This window comes from Catharus ustulatus, chromosome 5 (genome assembly GCF_009819885.2).
Source record: "Catharus ustulatus isolate bCatUst1 chromosome 5, bCatUst1.pri.v2, whole genome shotgun sequence".
NCBI lineage: Eukaryota > Metazoa > Chordata > Aves > Passeriformes > Turdidae > Catharus > Catharus ustulatus.
Genome location: NC_046225.1, coordinates 15344574 through 15366080, shown reverse-complemented (window position 1 = coordinate 15366080; position 21507 = coordinate 15344574). Strand labels below are relative to the sequence as shown.

At 39.3% G+C, this 21507-nt stretch overlaps 1 protein-coding gene across 8 annotated transcripts in view; it reads right to left on the bottom strand.

The window, feature by feature from the left end:
- The window catches only part of LIN54 (lin-54 DREAM MuvB core complex component), a 36322-nt gene that overhangs the window by 11235 nt on the left and 3580 nt on the right, over positions 1-21507 (bottom strand). For 5 of the 8 annotated variants that reach the window (XM_033060047.2, XM_033060049.2, XM_042779267.1 and 2 more), the window contains exons 2-4: positions 9761-10488; positions 4158-4278; positions 1306-1451 (exon numbers count right to left, since the gene is read on the bottom strand). In XM_033060047.2, the coding sequence (XP_032915938.1) occupies positions 1306-1451; positions 4158-4278; positions 9761-10453 (960 nt within the window). In that variant the 5' untranslated portion in view covers positions 10454-10488. Of the gene's footprint in view, positions 1-1305; positions 1452-4157; positions 4279-9760; positions 10489-14062; positions 14144-19311; positions 19372-21507 lie in introns of those variants that run through there. The other 3 variants (XM_033060044.2, XM_033060048.2, XM_033060050.2) reach the window with 3 other exon arrangements.

Here is a 21507-nt window from a genome sequence, read left to right as displayed (position 1 = left end):
GTCCAGCTGTAACAACAGCAGATAAAGCCCTTAGGAACTTGAAGGCATCACTGGTTTCCAGCACCAAAAGGTTCCTGCAGAAACCTAGCACTGCATCTGGATGGGAGTGAGGGATTTTCATTTGTCAGGGTTTTTTAAAAGGAGATTATCCCATTGAAGCCTGAGCATTTTCAAGAGAGATCTTCTAAATAAAAGCATTATAATTGGTACAATAACTATTTCACCATAAATAGGAATTTAAAAGAAAAACTGTTCAAAAGAAAAGAAAATTCTCACCTCACACTACTGATTCAGTCAAAGTGTAAGAACATTGGTACTTTCAAATCTACACTGCATTTTCCCACAGAGATCCAGTCTTCTGACCACATTTCTGCAGAGTGCAGTGTTTGAACACTCTATAGAACCACACCCCGTCCAAGGCTGGTTTTCTACTTTTTGTTCTGAACTTCCTTATGTTTTAAGAAAAATCAGATACTTAGAATTACTTTACAGTGAATTCAAAATGTAACCCTAAAGGGTTTTTTCACACTTCCTCCTAGTTAAAAAAGTAACTTTAGAATAAAAATTAATTTCTTCTTGATGTTGCTTCTCTTACCAATGATTGTCAAACACAAGTCTTTTACTCCATCTGTATAACATTACACCACTAAAGCACAGCCAAACTAAAAGAATTCTTTATTCTTACTTAGCGTTTTATACATGGTATTTAGTTTGCCTTCACTGTGCATCTTGTCCCCCCTACCTCCATTCCTCCAGCAATATTCCTCTTCTCAAGACAATTATGAAATCTAAAACACAAGTGTCACCTTGACCTGTGCCAATCTCCAGTTCTGTGTTTGTTGAGAACCACTGCAAATCTCATTTATTCCAGAAGTGATCAGGGAAGACTAAATTTGCCTGTGCAGTAGCAGGCAATGGTTAATAAGCACTGACCTATTAATATTATTGAGGTCTCCTCTCAAACAGCCTGTGGACGTTTTATGAAGGCATTAAAAATAGTCTGAGTGCTTGGCTAAGAGGGAACAGCTGCTCTCAGAATCGATGCTTATGGAATGACAAGAAATGGCAGGAATGGGAAACTATGCAGTAATGCATATCTACTCAAAACCACAGTAAGGGAGCCAGTTGAAAAAAAAATCTAAATTAGGGCATTACCACAGAGCATTGTGATGCAAAATGGAGACTCTGGAGATATTTTTATGGACTCTGGAGATATGTTTCTCTTGAGAGATAATAAACAGCTTGTAGCAAAGACACAGAGAGCTCCATTCAGACCACTGTGCAGGAGGGATAGAAGGTCCTTACCTTATTGGGGGATTTGAGTGGTGAGATAGCTATTTTATTCGGTGTCTGTTGTGTTGTTGTACTCAAAGATGATCCAATGACTCCGCTCTCAGAGATCGTTATTGTCTTTGGTGGTGTCCCTGGAGCAGATTGTGAAAAAACCCTACCTATAAACAATGAAGATACCATCAGCTCCAGTTATCCCTGGTCACAGTAACTTTCAAAGCAAAGTTTTCCCTGCCATTTGTGTAATTTATCCCTGCTTCTGAGAGTGTATGGGCTGACAGGAAGGACACTAGCATTTTTTAAGTTAGATTTAGCAACAAAAGAAAATAATTGCTATTATTGCAAATAAAAAAACCAGTCTGCTCTGGCTTAGAAAAAGAGTAAAATGCACACTGAGCTTTCTGTGCATTCAGCTGATAATTCTTGACAGCCAGGACAGCATCCTGAGGAGCAGAGCCCTCCAGTACACCTGCACCACACACAAACACCCAGCCAGCTGGCAGTTTCCTGGGAAAGCCCTGGGCTGGTGCCAATGCACAGAGAAACTGAGCATCTGTGGGGGGATACTTCCTTTGAAACCTCAGCCATCAAAAATGAGCTGTGTTACAGTGACAAAGAAAAAGGTGTTTGGTCTATCTACAATCAGCTCTGAGCTTTTGGGGTTTTTTCCCTTTCTCTATTGATGGTTGTTTCTTTCATTGCCTAACAGTTTTTAGTCGCACTACCACCCATGTTTTCATGTGTGTGTCATATATTCTCTCTCTCCTTTTTTTTTTTTTTTTTTTTTTTTTTTTTTTTTTTTTTTTTTTTTTTACAATGCCAAAGAAGATTAAACATCAAAAACAGCAGCTCCAAATCATGACATCAGTTTCAGGAATATTGCAAACTCCCAGAATGGAAAACAGATTTTTTTTTTCCATACTTTCTAAGTTTCTTTCCAAAGAGTGCTTGACCACTGAGCTTTCCTCTGCTCCACTTTGGTTCAGACTCATTTCTGTCATAGCTTCTGTCACCCATTCTCTTGTACTACATTTATAAAAATAAGAAACAAACAAACAAATACCAGCATAACTTTTCCATCCAAAATCAACTAGTGGCATAACAATTCAAGTAAACCGGAACTAACAAGAAAAAGCACTATCCTCATGGAAAACTGATTTCCTCTGAAGTATATGTGCTCTAAAATAACCACTTTTGTGCAGTCTAACAGCACAGATAGTTGCCAGCAGCTGCTAAAGCCACATGCAACCTGAAGAATGTCAGTCTGTGGGGAATTTCAACATCTAGAGGTTCCAATCCTTTGCGTTATTTTCTTGCTGAAGAAGCTTTCCCCTTCTCACTACATCTCCTCTGTACCCCTTGACATCAGCTTCCTAAACAGAATCTGGTCACTTATATAAACAAGTCTTTCAAATTTACAATTTCCACCTCAGCTTGCAGGAATTTCCAGGCAATTAAAAATATTTTTCAGATTCATGAAAACATGCATACAAAATGAAAATACAAACTACAAATGTTACATCTTCCCTAAAGCGATGCCAGCCTCTCAAAGCTGGCAAACTGTGCTGGCTGTTTGGTGAGGGAAAAAACAATATTTAAAGATTTCCCTCTCAATTAGTGAAGCAACTTTACCTCCCAGTGATGCTTCTCTTACAGGCTCAGGCACAGGTGATTTTTCAAAATACTGATTTAAAAACTGTTAGTTATTGCTAATGTTTGTGGGTTGGGTTTGTTTGTTTGAATTATGTTTTAAACACAAACAACTTAATTCAAGTATTTATAAGCATAGCAAATCTTACAGGTCAAAATATTTGGTAGGGAATTTGAGAAAGGGGACAAACTGGGGAATGGGGTGGGGAATTCCTCTCTCACCTGAAACACATGTCAGGCTGCAGGTAGCCTGACAACTCAAGAAAAATATTAAGTTCCAGCTATGGGCCATTCCCTGGCATCTGTCAGGGTTTTGAATACAGGAGACAGTTGCATCCTTTTTAAAACCAGCTCAAGTCCCAGTGCTGTAAAGACTTAACAAATTTGTTTAAATGCATGGAAAAGATTTTGGACCTACTTAGGCTGATCAATCTGTAAGCAGTTAAAGACATCCTTCAGAGTTCTAAAAACAACTCCAGCTTCCTACATTTGTCTTTTTCAGAAAAATCAGATGTCTAAGATGTTTAGGAACAGATACACTGCCATTATAAACAAGGTATTACATTGTAGTTTTTTCTTTAATTTTGTTGGTGGTATTGCTGTTGTTCTGTTGCAGGTTGGGCTTTTTTTTTTTAATAAGGACAGATAGAATTGTTTTCCAAAGAGAAAGACCATCTGTTATTTGCTTTAATTACTTTCTTAGATACTTCTGTGATGGTTATTTTTAAAGTAGGTGAGCAAGTTGACAAAAACAACATAGCTTTATTCACTTTTTTCATTCAAACATTTTTTTTCTCTTGCACGTATTTCATTTAAGTCCAACTACAAGCAGATTAAAGTAATACAAAAGCACGTGTCTCCCTTTCGCCTGTGTATTTATATAATATTTCTACAAATACTTTCTGTTCATCAAGTAATCTTTTCTGTGGCTCTGGGGTTTTCTTTCTCCTCCCCAAAATCCATGAAGTAAAAGTACCTTGCAGTAAAAGCAACTCTGCAATTACCAAGATTATTTAAATGAGCTAAGTATAAAGGTACCAACAACTGCATTTACCTGCTTCTACCCAAAAAGTTTTCTGATTTTTTTTTTACAATTGCTAGAGGTACTTTGACAAAAACTACAGTAAAATTGTTGAGACAGAAGAATTTCTACAATTACCATTTCTTTGAAAAGCCTTTAAAAAATGGTAAAGCAAAACAAGTCAAAGTAGTACAACCTGCAATGACTGGTGACACTTGAGTGGTCTGCCCTGTAACAGCTTTGCTATTGATTGGTTTTGCAAATATCAGCTTGGTGATCACCGGGCCAGAAGTTGGGGTTCGAGTCTTCTTCGCAATCTAAAAGATGGAGGAAAAAAGATCTAAAGTAACTTGAGCATTTTGGATCTAAATTATTGTATTGTTAAGTACATTAAAAAATAAAAAGGGCAATACTTGCACACATAGTTAGAAGAATAACTGAGTATCTTGCATTTCATCTCCATTTCTCCTTATGGAAAGAACTAGGAGATTATCCTTCAGAATGCCAGCTACCAAAGTAGGATAGCCAAATCCCTCTCAGCTTTTTCAGAAGATAGCTCTCTGTGCAAACATCTCATCTTCAAGATGCTGAAATTATTTCTTATATGTGGTTGGTCTACATAAAAATGTTAAAATTAAAGGCACAATTCTCAGTATTTGAAGCTTTAAATGAAGTCATTTCTTTTTCAGCCAACCAGGACAAAACTTGTCCCCTGGTTATTTAAATACAAGCACTACTGCTCTGAAACATCTCTTGACCATTTTGACACTTGTTTTGCAAATGGGGAAAATGCCTTCTGCAACAGTTCCCCAAAAGTGCATGGATCATCAGTGCCTGAAAGTTTTGAGTACTCACTGGCCAAGAACAAATCAGTTGGCTACCTCCAGTTACAAGGGGATCTATTTTCATATTGTAATCCAGTCTCCTGAAACACAGCTGGACCAAGAACACGTACAGCAATTCAATGACAGATAATTTCAGCTTGAAATCTTTGTAAGCAGGAGTATATAGTCTTAAAAGCTTTAAAGACTTTCCCCCCTTTTCCACACTGAGAGAAGTTAACTACCAGACACATTTACTTCAACCTTTTTTATACATTGGTACCCAGCTAGTGAATAGTTCGATTTAGAGGCTGACTTCTTCCAAAGACTTTCAACCTGCTGACTGCAGAGGCTGCCTGTGGATGTGCCGTGGTCAGGCACATCCTGCCTCTCCTCCACCACACACCCTCAGGCACATCCCATGGGCATCAACACGAGCAGTATCAGAGAGGCACAGCATTAACACCCTCGTGGGGAGCCACCTCTCAAGGGCACAGAGCCACCTTTATTAGCCAAGCAGCTAAATCAAAAATCTGCCTGACATGCCAAGATACAGACCTGACAGCTACTTTTGACAGCCTGAGAAAGCTACAAATGCTCAAATGAAGCAATTGAGTGGGCTGGAAGTTATGGTTTCCTACACAAAACCCTATCTAGATAATTTGTTGCCTGAAAACACCTTTTTTACAACCACATGAGGCAAAACCATTAACAGTATTCAGCAGCACATAACAAATTCCTCAGTTGCTCCACAAAAAGCACACGTGGAGGCTGCCCCAGCCCCCAGCAGCAGTCATGGCACAGCCAGGGAAGCTGGAGCTCCTCTCTGCTGTGGCACTGGAACCCTCCAGGCTGCTGTGGAAAGCCAAGGGCACCTCTGTGTGCTCGAGCTACACCCAGCCAGGGAAGCCAGCAAGGAGCAGCTCTGACACCAGGCACTACCAGAGAATGGATCTCATCTAAAGGAAGCCACGTGCTGCTCCACAGTTACATTGATCCTCAGAGGAAAGCTCCATCTCAGAACAAATACGCTGCTTTATGGGTGATACACAATTGTCAAGGCTTTAAAGTTAAACAGAGGAGAAATAAACTTGTTCTTTTCGGAGCTATATTAACTAAAACTTTGAAACATAAGCTGTTTGGAGAAGAAAGCTTCATTCGTAGCCCTGTTCACAAATTCAACTCAAAGCCATTTTAAAATCTCAAGGATTCAATTATCATAGCACATAATACAGCTGATAGATGAGCAGGCATTTTATCAGGAATTTTTTTTTTCAGCTTGGACACACTTTAATCTCTGATCAATTCACACATTTTATCTGCTTGATTTGAGATTCCTGTTTTGTTTAAATTACTCTTACTTTGCCATAAGGTATTATTGCAACTCAACTGCTATTGCTTTTTCTCTGAAGTGAGAGCAAAGTCTGTCTCAGAACATGATGAATGCTCAGCAGGAACAGCCAGCTCTGGATAACAGCAGTTGTTTCCCAGTAACAGTCAATAAGTATGCTTAAATGACTTGCATGAATGTGTGTAAAATACTACCGACCATTAACATGGAGTATTTCAGAAAAAAACTTTAAAATCCCAAAATAACAGGTAAATGCAAGTAGTCCTGTTTCCCTCATACTCAACTTGCAGTATCCTCCTCAAATAAATTTCTCTCTGCTTTTTAGGTGAACGGCTTGTCTATAAAGAGGGAGGTCTAATAATCAAGTGAATCCCCTCAGGGCTTAGGAAACAGCAAGACAAATGTGGTTGGTTATAAATCAGGAACAGCACTCCTGCCCCTACCTGAGGTTTATGGCACTGGATAACACCAGCCACCAGGAAAAGCTTCTTGGCACCACTGGGAAACTCACTGCCCACTTAGTAAAGACTGGAAAAGCCAGAGGAAATAATCAAGATGCCCCTTTGATACTTCAGAATAGGCAAGTTCTCCGGAGCACTCTGCCATTGCCTGTACTGATCACAAGGAGCTTAACATTATCCCCCTGCCTATGTAAGCTAAGCATGCCCTCTGCAAGTTACTTTGAGTTAGACTGCAAATACATTCCCTGGAGCAACAAGCTCTTCCATAAGAATGTTATTTATTTAAGAACACACACCAACCTTCTTTCCCTTACAGATGTCAAGAGATTTACCTGCAGGGAACTTGACTTCAAGGGTCAAGTTATGTCTTCCTAAACACTCTCCACTAAAGATAAACCAGCAAGTTCATACAGCTGGACTTGGTTTTCAGACTATGTTGTATTTATACAGCAACAGGCACACTCATACCTCACATTTACTGCTAGATACCCACATAGCCAGCTACCACAAAAGAGCTAATATGCTATAAACCCACTGCCTAGATGGCCTCTTCAGAGCCTGTCCATGTACCCACTCCCTGTGTAATTTATATTTGGCATAGCATGAAAAATCAGGGACTCTAGAAATAGAAAAGAGCACCTTAACTTCAGAGATGAAGAAACTGAGCTAGGAATGGAAGTTTGAGGTTAAGGAGTGCACAAGGTCCCTTTTCAATGATGAAAAAAGCCACAACGATGGCTCAGTAGCTGCCTTGCCGTGGTAGCAACAATGCTATGGACACTGTTAAAACCAGAGCCAGTTATCACACAAAACAAGCACAAGTCAGACTTCATGGCAGCCATGGTGATGTGTCTGGACACTTAGTTCACAATCACATGCAAGGCCAAACTCCTGTTTAATGAACCTGGACTAAAGCAGCAGTGCAGCAGGCACACCACCACTTTTAAGGCTGAGTCACAGGCTGAAAGCAGATGTACTTGCCCAGCAGTTTTTTCCCCACACATCCATCGCACTAGCTCCAACTACATCAGGACAAGCTGCTAAGGACAGTAATTAACCTCTGGATATAGATGAGGCCAAAGGCCCTGCCACACTTAATATCTCACCATCTCGCACATCTAGAACTGTAAGCAGAGGACTTAAATTCCAACAAATATTTTGCTGAACTCAACCAATTATGCCTCAGGTGCTGAGATTTCAACTATCACAATTAGATAACAAGATTAGATTAGATGCCAAGGCAATCTCTAATGATATGCAAAGCCCCTATGATAGTGACCACAAGAACTGATAAAAGCTCTTTGTCATCTAATCTGTACCAGTTCACTTTTCAGAACCAAATCAAAGTCTTGTGCCACCCTCCATCAGAAATACCTGAATCCCAAAACCACGAGATAAATTACAGAGGACCCACGGGGAGTCAGGGAGGCATTCACAGCCTCCTTTTCCACTCACTGAAAGCTTAAGGGGCTCCTTCAGGGCAATGGGGTAAATGAATCACTTCATTTTCTAAAGACAGGGACTCAAGGTGTGGGTTACCTCCCCTGTCATTCAGGGTAGAGGAGAGACAGAATCTCTCATCCAGCTTCATATATCACTCTGATACTTCAGAAATTTCCTACAGGGAGAAGCACTGTCTGTGAAGTGCTAATGTAATCATTTCCCCTGCAATATAGAGTGCTAACCTTGTCTTGCTTTTCATTTCTACTTCCTCCTCTCCTTGTGGGAAAATAGGAATTTCAAGTACTAACAATTTAATCTGTTTTGCAAAGGGAACCAATGGCTTAACAAAAAAAAAAAAAAACAAAACAAAAACCACACAACAAAACAAATTTACTCAAACTGCAATTAACTACACTGAAAAACAGATGCATTAGTAAGAGCTTCTGCTAAGAAACTGTAGAATTCCTAATGGCAAATCGCACAGGTAAATGGCCAAGTCGCTGATTTGAGTCACTGACAGCACAAATCATCTCATGCAAGGAAAAACCACATCACAGCTAAGTCGTTCTCCTCAGTTTCCTGTATCTGTCACTTGGCAGTGAATAACAAAGCCAAGTAACAGGAACTAATCTGCTCTTAAATGTTCCTATAATGACTAAAGAGCAGAGATTTTCTTGAAAACTATAGTGACAGTCATTTATGTTTCAAATGGCCATTATTAAATACATTTCCAGGTATGATGTAGCAACAAAAAAGGAGAAAGTAGAAATTACTGCAGGAATCATCTGTAACTTTGAAGAAAATATTTAGAATTGATCTTATTCAACTGCCATGAAATACTAATCAAGGAATATTTGCCTAATAAAATTCTTTAAACTTAGTCATCTTTATGTGCAGCTGATTATTTTTAATAGCATACTTAAAAGTTTAATTTCTCATTTCATTTAGACAGTAAAATAAATATTTTTCTATCATAACCTGCATTGAGTTCTATTTGTCCTTCACTTTAAGAGGCCTTATTTCTGCCTCACTGTCAACAGAACAAAGTCACTCACATTTAGTTCTGCCATACAGCAGATGAGAATCAGACCCTTTGGGTCACAATCAAAGTCTTTTCAACACATTTTCAGATCCAAGCAGATTCTCTGTGGTTTCAGATATCTGAAGATCTGTGCTAGAGATTGTGAACAAAACCTTGAATGTTCAGCTTATGACAATGTCCAGTCCATCACAGTCTATTAACAAGCTTAACTAGATTTGAGGCAGACCCAATACACTCTTCTGTTCTTTTTCAGATGCTAGAAGTTTTTCAGAGCGTGTATTTAAATACACTGAATGTAATAGGCAGAAGCTACTCTTCCATAAAGGAGTATATACTTTGAATAAAGCACAAGCATATAGAGTTGAATTCAATCTTCCTGAAAGTATGTAGAATTTATTTTTATAAAATGAAAATAATGAGAAAATTATCTTCAATTTACTGAATAGTTCACTTTCTCTGAGGCAAACCCTAAGTTTCTAGACAGTAGCTAGAGGCAAACAGCATAAAATGGCAAACGCATCCACAGATGAAAGCATGGGCTAAGAGCAGCATTGTATTTTTTAATACAAAGAATAAATGCAAAGGCTGAAAGCAACAGTGTGTCAATCAGTGCAGGAAACAGACAACAACTGCAGCAACAGAACTGGTTTAAAGATGTTTCATCAGCATAACTCATTTTACCTGTACTGTTTTTACTTGCTGGGACTGCAAGACAGAGGGCTGGGCCGCAGTGTTTATCAGCTGACTTCCCTGCGTCAAAGCTGAGACACCCACAACAGGTTTCACTTCCGACCGACCTCCAATGACAACTTTGAACTGCTGGCCTTGTACCTTGGAGTCTCCACCCTGGGCTTGGGACACGGCCTTCTGCGACTGTGGGAGCTGGCTGTGGGGTAATGCTAAAACAATAGGCTGGCCAGACTTGCCCAAAGTTGTTACAATCAGCTTTTGCCCGTCCGGTTTAATACTCTGACTGCCTATTTTAATATCAGTGGCCTTGTTCAGAATAATCTGATTAGCTGAGATAGTGACAGGGGTCTGAGCACCAAGTTTATGGAGGCCACCTGGAAAGGCAGGCTTTACAGCTGCATTCACATCAGGGCTTGGGGCTGTGGTGGTCAGCGCTGCATCTCCCGAGTGGCTGCTGGGTGCAGGAACCGACTCCGTGGTGACTGTGGCTGTAGTCGTGGCTGAGGAGTCGCTGGTGGAGCCTATGTTCACTATTTCTTCCAGTTCTGTTTCCATGGGAATGGAGTCTCCCATCGGCGACGACACGATAACAGCCTCGATGCTCTCATCTTCCACCAGAGTTATGCCAGTGTCCATGATTTCCTCAGGGAGCAAGCTGTTGACTTCTGCTGAAACCACCTCCATTTTAGTAGCTGTGGCAGTGATGGCCGGAGCAGGTACTGCAATATTTTAAAAAGTTATTGGCTTCCAGAAAACACATATTTTCAAAGCTTTATGAATAATATTACCAAAGAAGAAAACAGTAGAATTTTTTCAGACTGAAAGTATTGTGCATGCATAGGAGGGATATAATGGAAAAAAAAACATTTTCAAAATGTAACACACTGAGCTGAATTTACTCTCAGTAATAACTTACACCAAACCTTTACAATATCATTCCCTGAAGTCAAATGAAGGCATTACCAGTCACAACACAGTACACAAAGAAGCAGTGTTTCCCCCCTGAAGATATGGGCACAGACATTTAAACTCACTGAACTATAAAGCAAGAGTTAAACAGCTTTAAAAAAATCTAATAGATGATGATGTCTTCTCATACATGACAACGTTGGTTAGCAGGTTATCTTGCTCAAGAGACTCCTTATCCATAGCAGATGTAACATTCTTGCCAAATTTTAATTTTGGAAATCTCGGAAAAACAAATGACTGTTTAGTGATGGACTTGAACAACCCCAAAAGCTCAATCAACAGCCACAGGATCAAGTCAAAGCCCTGCCACTCACAAGATGAAGAGATAATCCCTTGATGCTGGCTATGAAAAGAAGAGCTCAGTAATTTTTTTCCCCTCAATACTCACCAGAAAATATAACAGACAAACTCATTATTAATTTGAAAGGTGCTCTAAACACAAAACAAATAATACTGTATGTAAAAAAAAGGATTTTTTTAAAAGAGTACACAAATTATATATTAAACAAACCCCTGCAGCGAGATTCAAAGCCAGAGTCACTTCCACTTGAGAAACTTTACAGACATTGCTGGAAATGGTCACATTGTACCATTCCCCTAAAGCTGTACCACTGTCAAGAGTCTGAAAACTGATCAGCTTAACAAGGCATTTTCTGCACTTGCTGACCCCATGGGTACACTTGGGCACTGGAGAGGAGAGCACCCCACGTGGGTCTGCCTGCAAGCTCCTGAGTACTAATTATAAGCTCAAGGGAACAAAATCCTTGCAAATTCTGTTTCCTACTTGCTAGGAAAAGCAGAGCTGAGTTTTAATTCATGAGGAACCATGCCACTAAAAACACTAACCAAATGCAGAGGTGACATTGCTTCCTCTGGAGTCATTGTGGGCCCATTTTGTGCAGCAGCTAACTACAGAACAGCCACACAAGGTGGAAGGATTGGGGGGGAAAAGCCCTGCTAGAATTACACAGTTTCCATGCCAAGCTCCAGAGGCTATGCTGGAGCAGCCCTGGTCTCCCTGATTGCCAAGGGTGCCACTCTGACCCCTCACCTCAGAGTGCCAGCCAGATCAAACTGCCCTGTCACTCAAGAAGCCTGAGCTCGAAAGAACTCCACTGACAGTCAAACTCACAGCTCACTTGCTGGCAGGCATTTAAAGATACAAAGTTATCTGATGTCACTGCCAGAAATAAAAAAAAAAGCATTGGAAAGCATTTCTCCCCCAGTAATGCCTGCACACTGATGCCAGCCCTGGTAAGCAGCCCTAAACAAAACAGCCAGCTCCCAGGGACACATTAGTAATAGTATCACATTGCTGCCCTAAAGTCAAACAGGTTAACTGCATAGATGATTATTCAAAAATAGGAATAGTAAAAGGAGACTGTGTTTGAAGAAGCATATGTTAAGGCCACTAGGTCTTCTGAGCAGTGTCACTCATCTACCACCTCAGCAACTTGCAAAGGCTTGAGGCTCAGACAGCACAACTTCAAACTATTTCAGACAAAAAAACCCCTAAACCTCAAACCAAACCATCATCCTGTTCCATACTGATATGTACACAGGGCTTGGATCCAGAAGTTAGACTCCTAGTGTCAAGTACAATCCATGTCATGATTGCCTCCAAGTCTGAAAAGGAGAGAATCATCTTAATCAGACAGTGGGAAAACCACCCTCATCTGCAATTATAAATAGTTTTAAATGACTTGCTTTTGGTTTGCATTTGTACATGCTTTTCCCAAGAAGAAAGGCCATTCCTAGTATCTTTTAACAGTATGACCATAAAATACTTACATATATCTAAGTAGTTTATAGTTCATCAGTCATTTGCATTCTTTATTCTTGCCATTTGGTTACGTTACAAAGCAGTAAGTAGTTATTAAATACCTATATCTAGTTGAAATTATATCTATATTAAAATACATGGAGTCAGGCTTTTAAACAGCATTTTGAGTCCAAACTAACCTCTGCAAGTCAGAACGCAGAAGAAAAAGAAACATATCACATCAAGTCCGGAATCAGAAATTGAGAAGTGAAAAGGAAAGAAATATTACTCATAGTAACTGGATTAACAGCTCACAGCAATCACATTGGAAGATTTTGTAGTTATCAGGTAATTTTAAACTTAGCTTCTATTAATGTATTCAGGCTAGTGGGCTCAACAACAGCAAAAAAGCACCATAACACAACCCACTTGTTCTATTTCTACACTGCATATTGGACATGACTGAAATAGATATATGAAGGGCAACAATGAAAATCTCATCCTGGCTATACCACAGACTGCTGTCAAAGGCAACTTCAACATCCCTGCAGATTTTCACTTCTTGGAATCTAGCCAGGATTTCTCAACAGTTCAGCTGTTTATATTTTACTAATGCTTTTATACAGTTTCCATTTTCCCCGTTCCTCTACTAAAGCGATTACCAACAGCAAAACCATGCCAATCTCTTTTAAGATTCCAACAGCCTTGAGACCATCAAGAAAGGGTGGAGAACAGCTTTAACTATTTAAACCCTTGAAAGTTTGCTTGGCTCCAGCAGTTATGCCTTGAGTACTGAATAATGCACAAGCTCTAACTACCACCCCTTAAAAAGATGCATCACCAAGTGTTTACTCAAAACATGAAGGAAGAACCCAATCTAGACCAAGCAAGTGTTTAAGCTTCAGACTTGGGACACCCAAAAAAATATCCTAGGTTCAGATTACTAAACAGATAATTTTATCCTAAAAAATAACAGCCATACAATTAAATAGTTCACAAAAAAAAAAAAATCACATAATGAAGATTTGTGAACATAGCTAGCTCAGGACACCCAACCAGTCAAACACATTAAAGAAAGTTAGGGACTAAAGCATATTATCAACAAAGTCTTGGACCAACAACTTCGAAATGTGCTAGGTACAGCAAGAAGGAGAGGAACAAACCCTCTCAGCTTGTGCAAGCTACCTGTGATCATCTTAATCATAAAACAGATTCCTTTTTTGATATTCACAAAGAACAACATTTATGATGGTGTAAAGGAAAAAGAGGATTTGTAAGGAAGAGGACGAGGAAGGCCAGAATTGTTAGCCAAAAAATACAGAATAGTGTCTGACAGGTATCTGTGAACTCTTCTTTTTTCTCTGTCACTAGCATATCACTGCAAAATCTAAGAATCTCTGTTAAAAGTATTGAGCTCAATCATATCAACATCTTTGTTGATAAAATACCAGAACAGCTGCACTAAAAAGGAAAATCAGAAAAAAATCAGTATAATACAGCACAGTGATCTACAAAGAAGTAAACAAAATGCAAGACATAGCAGTGCTCGTACTTTACAGTACCTGCATTTTATTACTTGCAGAAATCTCTCCATTTCACTAAGAACAGCCAACTTTCCAGCCTGCCACCATGAGCAGCTCCAGTAGGGTGACAAGTTATAGAACCATCAGCAAGGCTACTGCAAGCAAAACACATGTTTATAAATTCAATTATACAGAAACAAGGTTGCTGAGATGAACTCCTGGGAAGGTGATGCAGGTGAGCAAGGCTACGACAACAGAGGGCCAAGACACTCTTCACCATTTGTGGCTGCTGGTCTGGTGGTGCTCAGCCATGGGAACACTCCGTAATAACCTGACAGATCTAGGAGCACTGGCCAAACCTGCCTTGACTCATTGGCAATGCCCATTTAACCAAATTCTCAGGTGTCACTTTCCCCAGAAAATAAGGTAATCAAATCAGTAACAGCTTTTGTATGAACACCTCCAAGTACAAAACAAACCCACACCACCCAAAATCAAAAGCCTCATAAATGCAATACATCTAATGCACCCCCTGAAGCAGCAGGGATTCCCTTGGGAGGAGTGAGAAAATGCTAAGCAAAACTAAGTATCATTGCCAGCTACAGAAGTATCTGTTAGCCGTTCTTTAAAGCTGGGACAGATACATTTAAGAGTAGCACTCTTAAGAGCCAGAAAGTGCAAGTATTTTCAACTTCTGAGCTAAAACCGTGTAAAGACCCTTAAAAAGAAGTATGAAGAACAATGAAGCCTGCCCCCAAGAAAGGGGAGAATGAGGCTGAAAACCTGAGTCAGACAAATGGCAGAAAAGTAAGAGCACACAACCTAACAAGTAATTGTTCACTGCAAGTACAGTGGACTCTAATGAAAATTAATACAAAATAAGGTAGGATCAACAGTTAGTACAAAAGTGGTAACAGCTGGAATTTCCTTTGCAGAGACAAAAATGTGCCAATGCCATCTCTTTCCAATCAAGGTGCAGCAGAGCACCACTAGCAGGTTATGGCTCACATCTGAGGGTTTTAAAACTCAGAAATCCCACATTACATAGTTACATTCATAAAATTGGCATATTTAAACCAAAAGTTTAAAAACACAATATATTTCATTCCTAAGTCCATTCATTAGAACATAGGCAAGAGCAGGAGGAAAAACGGGAAATACAGACTGGATCCTCGATGATTTAAGTGAGAAGCATGAGGTGCTTTCAACCACATTTTTGTCGCTTAAAGGCTTTTCAGCTTCTGCTCATCTGTTCTCACCAAAACTGGCAGATATGTAAACTCCTGAAGGCTGCTGAGCTGAAGAAATCCGATTTTTAGGGCCTTAATGCTTAGAGATTAAGCAATTTGAAATGCCCAGACACAAACACACGTCGCCTACCCAAGGTTGGGCTGGACTAGATGATCTCCAGAGGTCCCTTCCAACCCCAACCATTCTGAGATTCCCTGAGCAGCTGCAACAATTTAAGTACAATCCAGTGGAAACACTGTATTGCAGTGGCAATTCATTCACCCTCTCTGATTCCTCTTCCTAATCATCCAGCTCGCAGGATAGAGGGAATAAAAGCATGTTGCAATTATTCCACCATGAAACAGTTACTAAGCTCTCCATGAAGCTCTCATGCTGGTGTAATTAACAAAAAATAATAGTACAAAATACTGACAGGGACACTTAAAACACAACGAGCACCCCCTCCTGCCCCAAAAAAAACCAATATAAAGAGGAAGAAAATGATGATGCTCTTTGCAGACATGCTGTAAAGAAAAAAAATATTTTAAAGTTTCCAAAAATATTTGTCTTGCTGTCCTCAAAACAGAAATGTTTTACACAACTACATCTTCTTCCTTCACCACAACAGCTGCTACAAATATGCTTTAAGTCTCAGCTATCCTGTGACCTATAGCTGTTTTCTTCAGATCAAGACTATTTCTCACATAGAAGGAATCTCAGCAAGCTACCACAGAAATTTGATTACACACACCAAGTATAAAAGCAATTTTCACAATTAAACTAACAAGGACCTTAGAAAGCAGTCCAAAATAATAATAACCAAAAATCCCCATGAGTCAGAGCCTTTCAGGTAAAATGGAAGGTGGGGAGAAAAAGGAAAAAAGCTATAACTAAGTTTTGGATAAAAGCAACACGTCATACAAATTGCAAATGGTTGAATTATGTTACATGCTCAAGTGAGTGCAGTGTTTCCTAGAAAGCCAGCATTTCAAAACAATGGGATATCTAGCTCTAGATTGGACAACTCCTTTTCCACCACAAGAAAATACTACATCACCCAAAAGTACCACCTATTACAAAAGAAGATTATTAAGGAAGAACATCCCAGCGGTTGAGAGGAGCAAAATTACTAAACAAAACAGAACAGATCTCCAAGCACTCACTCAGAGTCATTAGTTAAAGTCTTAAACATTGCTTGTTTACCACACACTGCACTTGGAGCAACTTTCCAGGAAAGTATTGGAAATAACATTCTGTGCAGCAGAATACTTCAAAGCAGTTCAGATTGCCTTCTGTAATGGGAAACAATGTGCTACTTTCAAGCAGAGCTTTAGGCAAACTAAAAATAAAATAGAAACTAAAAATAAGAACATTCCCCTTCACCCTTCCCTTGGTTTTGCATGCCAGTTTCAGTCATTTTCAAAACATACACAGCACAAAAGTTAAAACACAGAACTGCACAGGTGCTACGACCACTAAATACCTACTGAAGGTGTTCACTACCCAAATTCTGGGGTTGTAAATTCAAGAGCCTTTACATTTAATCCAGTGCTTCTAATCTTATGCTCCATACAAACTTTGGGGTGAGACCAAAAGGAAAAACAACCTAAAATAACTTCAAGTAATTAAATTTTCTGCAGTGTTTGGTAGGCCAATAGTAAGGCATTACAAATCTAAAGTTACATTGAATAAACATGTAGTGAACTTAGTTTGACTGATAAAAAACCAAAAACCAAACAAACCTGAAATGTGAAGAGTACATATCACTAGCCCCACAAAAATCGCAGATTTTTGTCTTTATATATATAACTTGAAATAAAGGCCTTGCCTTCCAAACTCCAGAAACCTCTTGAATGTGAGGCTCCAGCAGAATTCAGAAGACACAGCAATATCACACCAAGAACACTCTGAACAACAAATGTGAAAACTACCACCATAGGCTTGATATCGAGTTCCTCACAGACTTTTAGCAGGTGTTATCATATTGCACACCTTTAAGATCAGGCTTGCTGCCAGCAATTTCAGTAAGAGTACATTTTACAGCTGTATTTATGAACAAGAGTTCATCACAACAGAATTGTAACCTACCAGTTTTACTGGGACTTTGCCAACTGGGAAGCACAATGATGATCCAAGCGCATCTCATCTATTCCACACCAGCACCACCCAGTTGGGAGATACAACACATGAGGTTCATTCTAACTGAAACATGACACTGATTTTTAGTGAAGCATTTAATTTCAAAAAATTATGCCAAAATGGTACAGAAAATTTTGCCCTAAAAGCTTAATTCTTTATGTGTCTCATGCAATCACAATCCTTTTCAAAGTTAGAACACCACAGAGATGAAAACCAGAGAAAAACTTAAGATGATAAAGTGCAACGCTTTAAAGGTAGTGAGTGCTGTCAAGATACGAACAGCAGTGAAAGCTGCTATGGCTACTACTGCTTTTTAAATGTATCTAGGTTGGCTTTCTTCATCTTTGGCTGAAGTGGAGCATCAAAACAAAGATAGCCTGAACAGTTACTTTGCAGTGATTTGCAGGAAAACTTGCTTCTAGCTGCAGATCTCAGCAGTTCTACCAGCTTAAAATGTGACAACACTCCACAAGTACAGAATATATTTACTGCCAGAAGGGCTGAGCTGAAGATAAATAGCTCACCTGCAGGCAAACCAGGACTTCATTCAGATTCCTTCATTCAGGAAAAGCACTATTTTTTCTAAACTTTCTTCCCACTTCAATCTCTATGATAAAGCACCTCTGTATTCCTATTGGGAAAACTTACTTAAAAACTACAACAGTGCAATAGCTGGCTGATCTTTGTGGAATGAAATTCCACATTAAGATTTTGAGTTGCGATCAATTCAACAGGAGAAATAGGAATTTCTGTGGAATCTTCATCCCTGCTCCAGTACCATGTGGGTCATTTCAAATGCAGGTTGCCCAGACCTCTGAAGTCTCATGTGTTAGAACAAGTTGAAGAACTTCTGAAACGCAAACTCCTGTTTCATTAGTTGTAGGTAAGAAAACCAACGGTTTTGTATAAACACTTCAAAAACCCCTAAAAACTTACAGCCAGGACTAGCCAGAAAGAAGCATTTCAGTGACTAGGACTACACTGTATCACTTACAACCTTTGTTTTCAATATGCTCAAAGTGACACAGCAAGATATCGACACTGTATCTTATTGTATCCCTGGAGAAGTTTTATTCCACGCAATAAGCCAACTCGGGAAAAAGTTTTTGCATGCACCCTCCATGCTGTTCACTGGGAAGTCTATTCCAGGGCCCAATCAGTCTCTGGGGGACAAACCCTTTCCTAATACCCAACCTAAACAAGCAGCAGGCTTTGAGAAAGGCCCTAAATCTGTCCTTACAGGATACCCTTCCAAATTTGATTTTCATGGCAAACACGCTCAACCACCAGTTGGACATGTCACCACTACACTGAGTTGATGCAAATTCAGAATGTTCATCACTTTCTCAGAATTACTAAGTGAAGAAACAATAGTATGCAAAGCCTTAACTGTATTTTTCCACGGAAAAAAATCACTTGGCTTTTTTTTTTTTAATGTAGCAAGATCTAGCTCTTTACTACATCTAAAACCAATTTGTATATACAAAAGAAGCTTTTGCCAACTGCCAGTTCATAATTTTGAGGGTTGGAGACTAACAGTGATTAACATATGACAGGACACTGGAGCTGACCTGCAGCTTGGCGGGTTCTCTGTGTGACTCAGCTGCCCTAGCTCATCACAGCACCACATACCCACAAAGAGCTGGACACACCTGAACCAGAGGCTGTCACACTGTAAATGCTCCCACAATCCAACTCAGGACACACACCCAACGAGTTCTGTGTCAAACTGTACAGTCTACTGAAACCAACCCAGCAGCAAAACTTGAAAACAACTCTGGAATGTCTTTATGTAAAATTCTATAGCACCAACATTTATCAATGTCATTAAGAATTTTTGTTAAGAATCCGGGACATCCAGCTTGTCAAAACCTTTTATTCAACCTATTTCTTTTTGCTGACATAACACCAAAACTCACCCTCCTGTTCAACAAAGAACCAGCTCTTATTTTTCCCAGTCATTCCAGTAGTGATGGTAAAAATCCCTCTTGCCTATTTTCTGCTCCTCTCCTGGAGAAATCCTCTTTTTTTTTTTTTTGTCCACAAGAAACAGGTGTGACAAACTGCCAACATCATTGAGTGTAAAATTGACCACAGTCTTTCTGGTCATTCCAGAGTAGCCAGGTTCGCAGCACTGGCCCCAAAAGTAATATCTGCAAATGGAAAAAACACCCACTGGTCATTTAATGGTCCAGGTATTCTCCCAGCAAAGAGAAAATTTATTTTAGGAAAAGATCAATACATAACAGCACAAGGTTCATAGTTCCCAGAGATTCTTGACTGCTTGCTAGTGCAAGGGTTTTAGAACACCTATCTATGCAAAGTAGAATCAAATTGCAGTTTAGAAAGTGAAGGTCACTTGTTTGCCCAAGTTGATTTCAGGGGGAAAACAAATAAATCTTAGAGAAACAAATCCTTTTATTGGGTCATTTTATAAGCAAAACAAACTAAAGCACAGGCTTGGTAATCTCCTTGTTTGTTGTGTTCTCTCATCCCTTTTTGACAAATACAAACAAGCACATCAACCATTCCAGGCAACTGAAATTCACAAAATAAAATTTAAAAAAAAAAAAAATGCAGTTCTTAAGAAACTATTGACACCATACATGCTTTCATTCATTTTGTAGAAAAGCCTCCACAGAAGTATATGTATAATCAAGACTCATGCTCTGCTGGCATATTGTCAAATGAAAGAGCACAACTGCACGTAGGTGATCTTGCAGTACTACAATTCTGCCAATTAACTGCCATTCTTCAATGTTGCTATTTTTTTCAATAATGGGTAAAATAGTGTCATTCATTTTAGGCATTCCCCATTTTCTTACTCTCTCTGACACTCTATGTTTTGTCTCTAAAACTGAAAAGTTTGTTTTGTCATAAAGCAAAGAATTACAAAATCACTCAGCACTGTGTTTTTTCAACAGAGAGGCTTTTGTTTAAGCTTATTGAGCTAGAGATGCTTTAACAAAATGTGTGTCATGAAACCAGAAAAAGATGAATCCACGAGGAAGCTATGATTAACAAGGGTAAATGGAAAAATTAATCATCTAAGACTGCAAACTCACCATGTTTGCATATGTAATAGCAGAGTGAAAGCAAATAGCTTTAACACAGTAACAAAACATGTATGTGGAACACAGACAATAATTTCCATTCCCTTTCCCAATCCCCACATAAGACAAGTCATGGAGGCAGTTTGTCTGTATGCTTCCCAAATGGTCATGGCTCTAGGTTTAACAAATACAATACCAATGGCAAACCACAGCAAGGAAAAAAAACCCAAACTCACTCCTTATCAAATGCTGAAGACATAACCAGTGGAAGTATCCAGTCTTTTTTCCAACTGTTACTTAAGAAAATACCAGGTGTTGTTCTACCACAAATTAACCATCTATACTCACAAAATAGTTCCCAAGGCAACCATAATTCCCCCAACCAACGCACACCGTTCCCTTCCCATTACTGTACATTCTGCTCAGTGAGTGCTCGCTGCCTGAGACACCACACAAACAACCGTGTGCAGCAGATCAGAAGAATGGGCAAGGCACACAAATTAGCAACTCCTGTGTGTTTAAACTGACACTTGTCAAGTGATACACACATGACAATTTTATAGCACACAGTTGAGGTTTTGGATTTTTTTTTCCCATGGGAAGACGGCTTAAGCTGATGTTTCCACTTTGTAACAGAGGTGCTAGCTGGTTTCTTTTTAAGACTGGACTGAGGGAAAAAAAAACCAAAACAAACAAACAACAAACCAACTTGTCCACATACCAGTTATGAGGAGATCCTCCTCCCCTTGGCAAGTTCTGAGCAATTTATACTTCCATTATAATTTTAACAGGAAAAGCAAAAGCTAAAAACCTTATATGTCAACAAACTGATAATTATACACTCATAAAACAAGCACCTGCTACAATTTTATAGGTTTTACTGTGAGCAATATCCTAGCAATATCTTTATTGCACTGTTATTTCAAATAACATCATTTGCTACTTTGTGCATACATGAGCAGTAGCATTACCTTCCCTATATTTCAACTCCCTGTCTGTATTAAGCCAGCACTACTGCTAAAAGTCTCCTGTCCAGCTTTGGCATCTTCCTTTTTATTTCAA